Below are 15,175 nucleotides of genomic sequence, written 5' to 3' on the forward strand. Positions count from 1 at the left end.
CGCTAAGGCCTCTGTTGGTTCACTGAATCAGGGGGATTTATGGTGATAGCTATTGGCTAGTGCCTTTGATTGACAGTAATCTGTTTGTTTCTCACCCCATTGATAACAGCAGTATCGACAAGCTTTTACTACTTTCTGATTCGGCAGTAAAAACACCAGACTGCAGAGAGGAGAAAGCATATTCAAGTGAGAAGATCAAGCCTGAAATTATTTTAAAAAAGAATAGAATTGAAATGTGCCTGTTTAACTGTTTCACAACTTAATGCTGGTACTATTTGCTCAGGTGGCTCATTCAGATGCCACTATTTATTTGGAACAGTTTAAGTTCTAGCCCAGGGGACTCAACTCGATGGGGGTGCAAAACTAAAACTAATAATCCATCCCTGCAATGACTCGGGGACAGTTTGGCAGTTAAATGGAACAGAACTGTGCATACATACACCCTTAGACAGCACTAGTTCATCAACAACCTCTCATATTTGAAAACTGTCCATGTGCCATCTGACGTCAGCGCATCACAGCCCTATTACACAAAACTTTTTTTATTGGCATGGCAACATAGTTGTTATAGTTGCAAAACTTGTCAGTGGTGCCCAAGATGCTATGACGATTGTCTTTGTCTCTCATCTGTTTCTCCATACGTTTGGGCAAAATAAAGAATAGAACAATTAAGACAATAGAACAATTAGGAGCCAGTTGTTCTATTCGTTATTTTGCCCAAAAATATGGAGAAAACTTTTCAGGTGCCTGCTGTTTCTGTTAACTAATGAATTAATTGAGTTGGAATTTGAATGCAGTTGGCCACGCCCACAGGCTTTTGAATTCGACTTTGAATTGCAATGACAAGAAGAGGAATGAATTTCAGTTCAAAGTTATTCAATCATGCAACATTTATTTATGCAACGTGTTTTGCAATAAATAATTAAATAATTCTGAAAATATGTTGTGGCTATATGGTGGTATAGAATTCTGCATTCCATTTTTGTTTTATTAAAAAAGTATGTTTTCAGTTAAATAAAATAAATGTTCTTATTTAATATGTAACTATGCAAAGGTGGCATTTCAAACATTAATTAGCCTATCAAAATCATCAAATGTTTCTGAAATGATGTTGTGTGTGTGTATATGTTTTATGGTGTTTAATTTTAATTAGAATTCTGTATTCTGTTTTCTTTAAACTTGAAAGTATATGGTAAATATAATTCTCACATTGTACATTGTAACCCATTTAAATTACACAATTACAATTCTAAATTTGAATGGAAGTGGGATTTAAAAGAATTACATTTTGAAAGGGACACAGCCCTTTTATGTAATTGGTCTTATTGCACAAAACCAGTTGTGCAGAAAATCTATGATGGTCCAACCGCAGGGCTCGTCACATAGTATATCACATTCTTCTCATCTGCCTATCCACTTAAAATGACATCACCCTGTGAGTCCGATTGATGTCACATTAAAATGACATTTGATTCTGAAGTACACTTTTGGGATATGGCTCTCAGTTTTCAAGTTCCCTTTCAGTCGGCCACGTTCGACGTACGTCTCTGTTCCCTCCTTTAGGGAACGAGGGTTACATACGTAACCGAGACATTTTCTCTGTCTCTTGCTCATCTGTTAAACCTGGAACCCTACTGGATCTTCCTCTTTTAAGCCTGCCAGTGTGTCACTTTATTGTTTTACTGTTTTAGGGGACTTTATGAGCATCATGCAACACATGCTTGTTGAAAGCAAAGCATCAGGTGAATGATTAAGAAGCCCATTCACGTTTAATTGAGTTGTCACAGTAGGAGAGTGATGTTAGTGAAGGGGGGACCATGTGGAACTGCCCCAACACTTAAAAATAAAGCAGCTCCATTCAGCAAGATGAAACAAAAGAGACAAGCTTCCTCTGAACGTGAGGCTCTGTTACAGTGGTGTGACCCCAGCTCACGTCCCACAATGGGAGGCAAGGGATAAAAGGCTGGAGGAGACAAAGAGGCGACTGCAATACGGGTGGTGTGCTGCAGGCTACACTGCTTACTGGGGGGCCTCTAAAACCTTCAGGGCCTCCAGTGACAGGCATGAGCTTACAATAGAGAGGCCTGGGCAGGGGAGGCCACTTCTGGGCTCTATAGTCTGACCGTCTGGAGCACAGACGAGCGTGCTTCTTGCCATCACATGAGTGGATAGATTTGGTAAGCATAATAAATAGATGATCATGAATATTATTTTGGTTCATTTTGCCAGGAAGCTCGGTGTCAATACTAAAGCTATTTAACGGCCTGAAATAAAGTTGCAAAAAATTATGTAACCAATCCCCCTCACCTTGTCTCCCAAAAGACCGCAGGTTAAAAGCCATAATGGAACAGGTGGTACCACTCGCATAGCTGATACTCATTTAGACAAAAAAAAGAAAAATAACCTAAAAGGTGTGTGTGTGCGTGCTTTAGGGTGTAAAATGAGCATGACTTGCATTTAGTTAATTCAGTGATTTGTTTGTCAGCTGATACAGTCATCAATCTTCAATGTGTGTCTGACTCAAACACACATGCTACAATGTATTGATACTTTGTCTTGCATGGATTACAATGCATGCTTGTGCGTCATGAATATCATCTGAGACTTTTTGGCACTTTCTGAAATGTATTTAATGTTCTTTGGGGGCGAAGTTACAGTTAGCTTGAAGCAATGAATTAATCTTTTAGCTTTCTGATGACTCGTCTTCAAATAGGGTAAAGAAAAAAAAGAAGAAAGAAAGAATTCCAATATCTCAAGACGTTGATTTGGACCAAAAGAAAAAAGACGGAGGTTGTACATTTAAGAGAGTTAAGGATCTGAACAACACAAATGTGTTAAAAGTTCAATTCCTAAAAGAGGTAACCCAGTATTTTAACTCTGAGAATGACATGCAGTTCCACATTGCTCCAGGGGAGCTGTTCCTTCAGTTAGTGTGCTATTAGGTTCTGAATGAAAAGTGTCTATCAAATGGCTTGTAAGTCCTCAGGAAAACCTGCTCTTTGTCTCCCTAAATTGAAAACATCACAAAGATTTACAACTCTATAGAGTCACAAGTTACACTAAGGCCGAGAGCATTCACAGGTTTGTACTCAAGTGTCTTACTTTTTCTTACTTTTACTTTTTCTGGACCTCAACATAAAAACAAAAAAACTCACTAAAAAAAGGTTTTTCATACAATAACTAGAATATAGTTCTTGATTAAAATGTTAAAAACTCTTTTTTTAAAGGTAAAAATTGCCCTGTACCTTCTTCACTGTGTTTAGGTCAGTCTCCTAAAATATTTAATTTGCTATTTTAATGACATGGTTAGTTCAGATTGTCAAACGGTATAACCACAAGTAAATGTCATAATGACTTCAGAAAGTCAAGCGATGTTTGTAAACAAACAAACAATGCTTTTACATAATGTTTTAAAAACTTTTCTAAAAATGAAAATAATGATTGTGTCTTTATGTATTTGCATGTCTACAACTATTAAGAACTTCTTTAAAGAACAAATCGTTTAAAAACATTGCACATGCATAATAGCCTAGTTTTTAAAAATTGTCATCTTGGACAATTATTTATCAATGAAAATTTAAAATTACACTGTTCTTCTTGAGCTAATGAATCCGGATTATATTTTATGTCTCTCAAGCTGTGGGAGATAAGAGTTTAAAGATTTAATACATCTACCATCTGCTTTATATTTGACTTTCATGCAGAGAGTGACCAAACTGGCTCTTTAGTTTGAAGATGTTGCAAATATGAACTTGTTTTCAGGGTAAGCCTGCCCTTCAGACACCGCAACACCTATAAATGTGAATTGATGAGTGAATCTGCTCCACCCTACCCACTGCATGGCGCATGCAGAAATATGTGTCAGTAGTGCTACCATGGAAACCCATCTGAGGCGCGAGCAGTACCACATCCAACACATGGGATTTCTGATCATTCAGATGATGGAATCTTGCTGAAGCCTGTTGTACTGTATTTTAACATATAACGCTTTCGATCTCACTTAATATAGTGCATCAATAACGCACTATACTGTATGCTGTATTACTGATTCAGAGTATAGCAGTCATTTCTGTCATATTTATTTCTGCGGAGCCATATTTTCTTCATTTTACTACCGGTATGCACGGTAAAAAGGGCACACTTATTAGGGGGTTGTCTTTGCGCGCGGTGCGCCGCCCAACCGGAGATGCGCGAGCGGACACTGGCTCATTTGCTCTGGTGCGGACACCGGAGTCAGCGAGGCATGTGTTTGGACACCGGCGTTTCGAGTAAATAGAAAAGACACTTACAGAAAAGAAACACCTGAGCGTTTTCTTTTCCCCACCGGCTGTTATTTGCCAACGGCCGTTTCTCGCGCCATCAGTTGTTCGAATTGCCACCTCACGCAGGACTGCAGCTCCCTGCTCTTCGTAAACATTCGTGAATGGAAAGCAACTGCAGAACAGACATACATCTTGTCAAACGTTTCTCGAATCCTCTGCAGTTTTGTGACTGATTAGCTGGATCCTCTTGCATCCTCTGAGGGAAGATGGAGACCTTCTTTGCAGAGGTGGGCTCATTTTTGTTGGCTAATGAAGGGGATGTGTCATTTCATCTGTTGTGCTTTATGTGTAATGCAAAAACAATAGATTATGTGCTATATTTGTGAAATAATGTCCCCAGTAGTCTTATGATGTAAAGACCGGTGGATAATTATCCTTGGCTGTGCCTCAGGATGTTGCATGGATGTTGCATGTAATGCCGTCTCCTCCTATAACAGTGTCATTCCGTTTACATATACATACATACAATCGTTTTACTGTTTGTCATTGAAGTGTTTCATTAAAAGCGACCTGTTCGTTATTTCACACGCTGACAGTAGTCTATGGTGATGTCGCGTGCATAGGTGTCTCGCGCTCGCCTGGGCTGTGGCGCGCGTGAGGGGGGAAGGGGCTCGCGCATTGAAGCAGAGGCAGGGTCTCAATCTGATATGATGCTTCTTCAAGGGTGCTATGCAAGGTTTTCTAAACCTCTCACATTTTCCAAATTGTTGATTTTCATGCATCTACATTATTTGTTATAAATCAACATGATAACATGAAATCTCTCAAAGCCAGCGCGTGACTGTGTTGTGAAGGCTGTCCGGACATAATTGGGATTATTACCACATTCCATATTCAGAGCATTCACCTTGAGCCTGATAGGAATTGTTCAGGAACATATATACAAGGGCTCATAAATTATAATAAACATGCCACCCTGAGTGAATGCATGGTGGTTTTGTTTACCTGATCTGAATTCTGCAGAACAGGCCTCACAATATCATTTTAAACTATTTGTTTCATTTCTGCTTATCTTTCTATACCATTTGCTTATCTTTTTCATTTACAGTACAGTTAGATTGGGATGCTCAAATCTTACTTGATTGGATGATTTTGTCATTGCTCCTTCTCTCTGTCTTTTGAATGCACACACTCTTTGCACATCATACAAACACCTTCATTTGATCTAATACTGAATTACAGCATCCCCATTAAGCCATTTATCCTCTTGAGCACATGCTATGTTTCAAATGGTTTTAAGCAGTCAGCATTTAATCTGTGTCAGAGTGGACAGCACACAAGGCTTAGTGAGTAAATGACATTAATTTATGATGGAAACACTGGATATTGTACTTACCTGAGAGAGGAGTTGGAATCCATGTTTTTGGATATGCTATAAGAAAAAATATGATGGCTGATATAGGAAACTTCCCTGTCTATGGAACTGAGTAGGAGAAATTGATCTTTGGATCCTTCACAGATCACTATCTGGAAAGGCTATTAATTTAATTTATGGGGCATTTATGGTGAAACTTGTCTCTGTATAGGTTCTAATTGCTGGTCTTTCCAAGTGGTTCAGATAAATGCGATGCTTGTGATACATCAGCTAGCATGAGTACAACTAGATAGATGGTTCTTACCCATGCAAAAATGGCTGCCAAGATGGGAGTTGCAGGTGGTTGGCAAGTGTTTCCAATTGGTTTCTACGGTGTTTTTTAGTGTGTTTTTGTGCAGTTGGTCTCTGTGTTTGCAAGTGCATTGAAAGGTGGTTGTTTACTGGACCAAGTAAACAGCAACTTGTCTTTTGATTTTCTGGTCCCTAAAAATGGCTTGCATCCATTAGTCCATAAGTCCAAAATAATAAGTCACAAAAAAAAAACTAATAGCCTTAGCCAGTGTTAATGTAGGGGTCAGAGGTTAACCTTCCCCCCCAAGGGTGATGTAATCCATGATGTAATACATGTAAGATGCAGTGGAGCATCTAAGCCCCCCAAAATACACACCTGACCCACCCACTAATATCCTTATCTCAGCCCAACATCCTAATGTGTCATGAGCCCAGGGGTATTTTTTAAGATAGGCTACTGAAAGCTCAGTGACCCTTTAAAGCACAACACAGACGCACAAACTGCTCTCTTTCTCTTTTTTATTTTCCCTCTTTCTTTCTACCTTTTTCTGCTGTCTGCTCTGTGGTGACAGTTCAGGTTATCATTTTGGTGACTCAACAGTCCACACCTCCAGTGCCCACAGCAACATTAGAAAGGAGGCATGCTTTATTTTACTGGGTCACCCCATGGTCCTAGTGCCTGGAATGTAATTTTGGAATCATACAGAGCATATATATGTATGTATACAGTTTATTATATACAATCATATATATATAAATGAATGGTTTAAACAAAGTGAACAGCATCAAAACATCTTTTTTTTGAGTGTACATATATATAGTGGACTTGCTTCCTTTTCATAACAATTTTCTAATGTAGACCAGAGATTAAAGTTTTAGTATACTGACTATATAATTGATGAGACCTGGATGTGAAGATGTGAAGGCCTACATCTTTAGAGGAGGTTTTATTTTTATGCACAGGATTTTTAAAATCATGATTTTTTTAATAATAAAGCATATTTAGTAAAGCATATTTTATTGGACTTTTTTATCCAAAGAATACCATTCCATAATGGTGTTGGGTGTAACAGCCAAATCAGCTGAGACTGAATTTCTCCCAATCTGGCATCCTGTGGTCACAGCAATATGGCAAACCCAACCTTGACCTTTGATGTCAAGAGTACCAAAGTTCCTCACTTATTCTTGACCTTGATGAAATGTAAACACTGTGTGAGAGTAGGTCTAAATCCTAAAATCATGGATGGATATTCCCATTATTAGAGAAAATATTATTTTTTTGACAACACTCAGCACTGAAAAGAGTGTCCAGTTGAGAGTGTATGTTTGTAAAACTTTGGGTTTGCATTAAATTTGGTTTTGTAGTAATTTATAAACATTTTTCCATGTGCACACGAAATCACCTGAGCTGTGGGAATTGTCCTGGTCTTTTCTTTTTCAGGTCAAATTCTGGCTTTAATTTAATTCCTTTATAAAATTGTTGAGTCTCTGCACTTAAAATGACTTAGCCAAAAACTAATACTTGCAGACACAATTGTGCCACATTGGCTTGTTCACAATCTGAAGCAACATCAGCAGTGGTTAGTGGAGAGTGCCAACTCAAACTGTTTCTCACCAGACACAGAGACCTATTTATAAACATGGGCTGGGGGGTAAAGCAGAAAAGGACAGGAAGTCAGAGAAAAGAGTGCTGAAGGATTGAGGGGGAAAATGGAGAAGTAAAGAACAAAGCTAATAGAGCAAACACCGACTATTTCTGAACTTCTGAATGGAATGGATGTTGGCATGTCATTTACATTCTTATGGCTTTTGGCTATTTTTATAGAATTATGGTGTAGGAAATTTAATATAAAAAAATAGGAACTCATGATGTATTGGTACCAAATTTTATTTATCCTTTATTGCTTTTATTTGGACATTTATTGCATCTAATTTGACCTATTTTTACATTTAGATTAACATCGTCCAACACCTACTAATCTAGTTGTTTTAATATCAGTTACATGATCTCAAAATGAATATTCAGTTTTCTTATGGATTCTTGTGAGGTTTCAGTTGAAAGTTCACCTTAGTCTTTAATGGCGACAAATATTCAGGATATCATCCTCACATGATAGTGGATTGTCTTTTTGTAGTTTTCATTTTGTATATTATAATGTTATCATGCCTAAATTAACTTGTAGCCTTTTCGTCTTTAGTTTTTTTTTTTTGGTTTGATAATTATTTTTAGACAACTTATAGAATTTTAATATTGGCCATTTGTTGGTTATCTTTATGGTTATTTTCAGTATCAGGCACAATTTTAATATTGGTGTTTCCATATATGAAGTTGTTGGTTAGATAAATCGTGAGAAATTTTATGTGAAACGAATGTGATTTGTTGACAGGTGGCAGGAGCTTCAGCAGATGTTTGATACAGAGCAGAAAATAAAGATCATTTGATGTGTCATATGATAAATCTGTATCATCCTCTATTATATGCATTACAGAGACTGTATGTGTATGTGTGTGTGTGTTCTTCCAGGTCAGAGCAGAATTCATGTTTCATGATGACATGAATTGGGTGTCCTCTCTCGCTCTCGGTGTCGCTGGTTCTGAGGGAGTCAGCCACTGGAGATGTGTGACCTATATTTCCATTGCAGCTTCATTTGAGAGCGAGGGCCTTGATTCGTTCCAGTGTGAATCTCTCTCTCTTTCCCTCTCTCATATCATTCTCTCTTATTTTACTGCTGTCTCTCTTCTCTTTTGATTCATCCATTGCTGCAATGCACTAATTTCAGGTTGTTTGAAGTAGGGGGCTCTATATGCACTGGCTTGTTATCACATACTGCTGGGCTTTGGAAAAGATACCATCAATTTCCATTTCACTTCATCATCTTCTGTCTTCTTTTTATTTTTTCCCTTTGCACTTGTTTGGTTGCTGTTGAAAAGCCTAAATGTGGTATGATTGTGCATCAGAGCTACATTGTGTGTGTGTGTGTGTGTGTGTGTGTGTGTGTGTCACCTCTCATCCTGGAAAGTTTTCTTTCCTTAAGTATCAGATTCTCAGTTTCAGATTAGAAAAGGCATTTTTTCATGGATTCTTGTAAGGAGCTGCCTATTATTTTCTAGTAAAAATATATATTATAGTAAAAAATGTCCATTTAATGCATACTTCAGAATCTCACCAGAACCATTACATTTGGAATTAAACTGAATAAAACAAGAAGTGTTTTATTTACAGTGCCCTCCCTCCACTAATATTGGCAAACTTGGTAAATATGAGCAAAGGCGGCTGTGAAAATAAATTTGCATTGTTTATACTTTTGATCTTTCATTAAAAAAAATCACAAAATTCTAACCTTTCATTGAAGTAAAATATTGAAATAAATGTTTTTTTCTTGTTCACGTTGGCCACAATTATTGGCACCCAATTATTGCAACGTCCTTTTCCCAATATAACATCTCTGATTCTTCTTCTTTAATGCCTGATGAGTTTGGAGAACATCTGACAACAGATCAAAGACCATTCCTGAATACAGAATCACTCCAGATCCTTCAGATTCCCAGATCCATGTTGGTGGTGCTTCTCTTCAGTTCACCCCCTTGGTTTTACTCATTGTCATGAATGATTAAGGGAATTTGGCCTTTTGTGTTTCCTCATATTTAAACTCCTGTGGAACAGGAAGTCATGGCTGGACAATTTCATGCTCCTATAGTCACCCCGATGTGCTGAGATTTTTTTTTTTAAATATGAATGGGAAAATACTTCAGAGATATTCTTTTTACTCACAATGTGAGTTTCCTCCCACTTTCAATTGTTTTGCTTCAATGAAAGGTTAGAATTTTGTGATTTTTTTATGAATGAAAGATCAAAAGGGTAAACAATGAAGATTTATTTTCACAGCAGCCTTTGTTCATATTTACAAAGAGTGCAAATATTAGTGGAGGACACTGTATCTTACCTGGGATTTTAAAATTATTAATTGTTCTCAGACATCCAAGGAAAATATTTCTTGTTTGTTTTTACAAAAGACATTTGGTGGTCAGATATGTTCATGCAACATTTGATAAATTGTGCAATTGACTTTTTTCTACATTGCTGTGCTTGTTTCAAGTCTCTCGTATATCACAAATAATTTCAACTCAAATCGTAAAAAGTAAAACAACTGCATAATTTATTTAAAATGCATCTTCATATTGGTCCAACTGAAAATCATGATTCCTGGTTTAATCCTGATTTGTTCAGATTGGCTAAAAGCAAAAAATTTTTTTTGTACATAACAGAATGCACATTATAAAAAGACTTTGTTTCATGAATATTCCTGTGTTTATTTATACTAAGTAAACTAATTAAAATTAAACAATTACTAACTAAATCTTTTTAGTTTTATCTTGAGTGAAAATTCTATTTTCATATTATAGCTAATTTAGCTTTTGTTTGGTAAAATTAAGTTGTAAAAAAATTACATTGACATACATTAAGTAACATGTTGGCTTGTGTCTAAGAAAATATATGAAGTATGGTATAGTCTTTTTAATAAATAATCTTTTTACTTTTACTTTGATTAAATGCAAAGCTTTGTCTTTGGGAAAATATATATATTTGTATTAATATAAAATCACAATTTAAGGTTTGAACCAATCCAAAAATGTAATAAATAAAAATAATAATAATTTGGTCCAAAACAAAATATATATTTTGTCAGTGTAGGTAGCCATAATAAGCAGGATAATGTCTCCTGATACACCCTGTCAGGATTTATTTTGCGATAGTGATTGTCTGACTACATTATCCCTCCCTTAATATATTGTAGCCATATTTAGTTCCAGTTCACCCACATAACCGTATTACAGGATATGCAGTGACTATGAAGGGCCTCAAAATCAGGATGGACACAGAGACATGACATGAGGTCTACTGCATGTGTGCACACTTGTGTTCTCAGTTAGAGAGACCAGCAGAGAGAAGCACTGAGCAAAGTTCTCTCTCCTGACCCAGATCAGCCGCCTCCGCCTGCCTGTGAAGAGCAGATCTGACAGACCGCTCCAGGGAAAAGTGCAAATCTCTTTCTACCACAGCTGATGCACGTGTGCCCCTTTCCTGTGTCTCCATTCCTCCTTTTCCTCTCTCTATCTCTGTACATTCATGGCATCATTATATGGTCTAGTCATTGTTCTGGTCCCTTGTGTATAATTAGAATGGTCTCCTATAAAGTCTCACTCGTCTGGAGTGATAGACTTTTCTTTTACTCAAGTTATTGTCTTTGAGGTTGTCAGAATATGATCTAAACCCCATGCAGAGAGAAACCAGGGTGTCTCAATCCCACCATTTAAACTCAGCCTCTGATCATTACAGGGTTTTAACCCGGGCACATTTTAGAACCAGAGGCCCTTTAGCTGTGGAAAATAAGGGACACACTTATTTTCTTAGATTAGAAATGTCTGACTGCAAGATAAGTAAAAATACACATTGTTTCAAATCAGCTTTACAGACAATCATGATGAATCATGATACAAGCAATCAAGCAGTTTAAATTTGCTATAGTATCGCTTTGAGTGTACTGTGTGAATGTGGATGACATTGGACACACTTATATATCCAACTTTATATAAAGAACTGGGTTATAATATAGTTACTTTTTGTAAATAATTGACTTACTGACTAAATAAAAAATCAAGCAGTTTAGATTTGATAGAATAGATAGTACATCCAAAAATTACAATTCTGTCATCATTTACTCACCACAATGTCATTCCAAACCCGTATGCGTAACACAAAAGAAGATAAAATGCTGGGAACCAAATAATTTTGGTTCTTATTGACTTCCATTGAATTTTAAGTCCATACAGTGGAAGTTATTGGGAACCGAAACTGTTATCAACATTCTTCAAAAAAAACGTATGTTCCTCCGAAGGTAGAAAGTCATACAGGCTTGGAACGACATGAGGGTGACGCGTGGTAAATCATAGATATTTATATACATAGATGCCTCATTAGCTGCTGTTTATATAGGCCGTGAACCCAGAACATTGGAGAGCAAGTTGATTGTGAGTCTGCAACCATTATACAAATCTGTGAATATCTAATTAAATATCTAATGAATATCTAAATAAATGTTGACCATTCCAAAATGGTGGACGCGTCGATGTGTGGAGCAGCTGAATTTGGAATCTAGGTTTAAATATCCGCTTGGCCTGCCGGTACTCGGACTGCAGCCCGGGTGGTTGTGGAGGCAAAAAATTTGGCCTGGGAGGAGTTCGGTGAGGCCATGGAGAATGACTATTCGTTGGCCTCGAAGAGATTCTGGCAAACCGTCTGGTTCCTCAGGAGGGGGAAGCAGTCCCCTATCAACACTGTGTACAGTGGAGGTGGGCAGCTGACAGTTGACCTCAACTGGGGAAATATCGTCGGACGGTTGAAGGACGGTTGATCCGACCGACACGTCTTCCATTGAGGAAGCAGAGGCAGAGGGCTCAGAGGGGGACTCGTCCATCACCCAAGCTGAAGTCACCGAGGTAGTTAAGAAGCTCCTCGGTGGCAAGGCACCGGGGGTGGATAAGATCCGCCCTGAGTACCTCAAGTATCTGGATGTTGTGGGGCTGTCTTGGATGACACGCCTCTGCAGCATCGCGTGGCGGTTGGGGACAGTACCTCTGGACTGGCAGACCAGGATGGTCTTTTCAAGAAAGGGGACCGGAGGGTGTGTTCCAACTACAGGGGGATCACACTTCTCAGCCTCTCCCGGAAAGTCTATTCCAGGGTACTGGAGAGGAGAATTTGCCTGATAGTCGAACCCCGGATTCAGGAGGAACAGTGTGGTTTTCGTCCTGGTCGTGGAACACTGGACCAGCTCTATACCCTCTCCAGGGTGCTGGAGGGTTCATGGGAGTTTGCCCAACCAATTCACTTGTGCTTTGTGGATTTGGAGAAGGCATTCGACTGTGTCCCTCGCGGCGTCCTGTGGAGGGTGCTCTGGGAGTATGGGGTCGGGGGCCCTCTGTTAAGGGCTGTCCGGTCCCTGTACGGCCGGAGCAGGAGCTTGGTTCGCATTGCGGGCAGTAAGTCAGATTTGTTGCATGCATGTTTGGCGGTTTGGGGACCACACGATTTCGTCTCTGCTTTTTGAGGATGATGTTGTCGTGTTGGCCTCATCAGACCAGGACCTTCGGTGTGCACTGGGACGGTTTGCAACTGAGTGTGAAGCGGCTGTGATGAGAATCAGCACCTCCAAGTCCGAGGCCATGGTTCTCAGTCGGAAAAGGGTGGCTTGCTCGCTTCAGGTTTGTGGAGAGTTCCTGCCTCAAGTGGAGGAGTTCAAGTATCTTGGGGTCTTGTTCACGAGTGAGGGAAGGATGGAACGGGAGATCGACAGATGTATTGGTGCAGCTTACCGGTTTGTCGTGGTGAAGAAGGAGCTGAGCTGCCAGGCGAAGCTCTCGATTTACCGGTCCATCTACATTCCTAGTCTCATCTATGGTCATGAGCTGTGGATCAAGGACAAGATCCAGGATATAGGCGGCCGAAATGAGCTTTCTCCGCAGGGTGGCTGGGCGCTCCCTTAGAGATAGGGTGAGGAGCTCAGAGTAGAGCCGCTGCTCCTCCACATCGAAAGGAGCCAGCTGAGGTGGCTTGGGCATCTGTTCCGGATGCCTCCTGGATGCCTTCCATTGAGGTGTTCCGGGCGTGTCCCACCGGGAGGAGACCCAGGGGAAGAACTAGGACACGCTGGGGGTTTATGTCTCCCGGCTGGCCTGGGAACGCCTAGGTATTCCCCTGGAAGAGCTGGAGGAAGTGTCTAGGGAGAGGGAAGTCTAGGCGTCTCTGCTTAGACTGCTGCCCCTCGCGACCCGGCCCTGGATAAGCGGAAGAAGATGATGATAGTTTAAATATCTATGGAGTAAATGATGACAGAATTTAAAATTTTTGGTGCTGTCTAAGCAATCATTTTAAATTGAGAAAACATCTAAAAGGTATGCATCTATAAAGTGGTTTGTTGCAACCAGCTGCTGGTCCACAATACAGGTCAGTCTGCTCAAGAACTGAAACAGAAAGAGACAGTCTGACCTGATGTGACCATGCCGTTTGAGGTTGAGGCTAGTTGGCAGGTGCTAATTATACTGACAGAGTTGCTGTTATAAGAGGTTTTTCCACATAATAATATCATGTGGCTAATATTGTAACTATTTAAAGTTAGTTTTGTAATACTGTGTGATGTGATTGTGTATAGATATACACTACTGTTCAGACGTTTGGGTTTTGTTTTTTCAAAGACATTGGCAATAAAAACATTTATGATATTTATAACACTTATAAAATAACTAAATATTTCTGTTTCAGATAAGTGATATTCTTCTGAACTTTCTATTCCAAGCATTTTATGTATGTACCAATTTATCATGTATTCCACAAAAACTTAGCACAAAAAAAGTAGCACAACTTTCCCAATATTGATAATAATATGAAATGTTACTTGGGCACCATATCAGCATATTGCAATGATTTCTGAATGATCATGTGACACTGAAGACTGGAGTGATGAAAAATCTAAAATCAGCTTTGCCATCACAAGAAATAAATTACATTTTAAAATATATTAAAATGGAATAAAGTTATTTTAAATTGTAATATTTCACAGTAATGCTGTTTTCTTTTTCTTTTTTACTAGAAAAAGTAAAAAGGCTGTGCGTGCAGCCTTTGTGAACATAAGAAACTTGTTTCAGAAACACAAAAAACTGTTTATAAAACAACCCCAAACCTTTAAACAGTACTGTACAGTATATGAACAGAACTTTCTGTATGTTCAGGAAGATGAGCTGAGTAAGGTGAGAGGAAGGCCTTAGCACATGCAGAAGAATAAGTGTGTATGGGAGAGGGAGAAGTACCCGTCAGAAATGAGGTTAGGTGGTTTACGTCGACAGTACAGACACAAACATGCAGGCTAAAAATATACCCATGCTGCATGTGACTTTTCCCTGCAACCTGAACTAGAATATTTTTTTTCTTGATCCTCTGCACAGGCATTCAATAACCAGTCCCGTGTTAGTCATTATCCATCTGTGCCTTAAATCAGTCCAAATTCCCAATGCAATATTTCAATTTTAATATTTAACCTACTGCTCTGTCCACTCCACTGTTGCCCTAGTTCACACCCAACACCTGCTGCCAGGACCCTGCCCCTCTGTTGCTATGGCAGCCGTGTGCTTGTGCTAAACCCTCAGATGGAGAGGTGGCAGCTTGGTGGGATTATAGTAACACAGTGGGTTA

The 15,175-nt window shown here is 39.0% G+C and overlaps 1 protein-coding gene across 1 annotated transcript in view; it reads left to right on the forward strand.

Annotated features, from left to right (window-relative positions):
• The first annotated feature begins 4,171 nt into the window (after nt 1–4,171).
• Nucleotides 4,172–15,175, forward strand: part of myo10l1 (myosin X, like 1) — a 65,668-nt gene continuing 54,664 nt past the window's right edge. The window contains exon 1 of the mRNA XM_084127953.1: nt 4,172–4,549. Within this exon, the coding sequence (XP_083984079.1) occupies nt 4,529–4,549 (21 nt within the window). The 5' untranslated portion in view covers nt 4,172–4,528. The remainder of the gene's footprint in view (nt 4,550–15,175) is intronic.

Source organism: Abramis brama (genome assembly GCF_963993115.1).
Source record: "Abramis brama genome assembly, chromosome: 11".
Taxonomy (NCBI): domain Eukaryota; kingdom Metazoa; phylum Chordata; class Actinopteri; order Cypriniformes; family Leuciscidae; genus Abramis; species Abramis brama.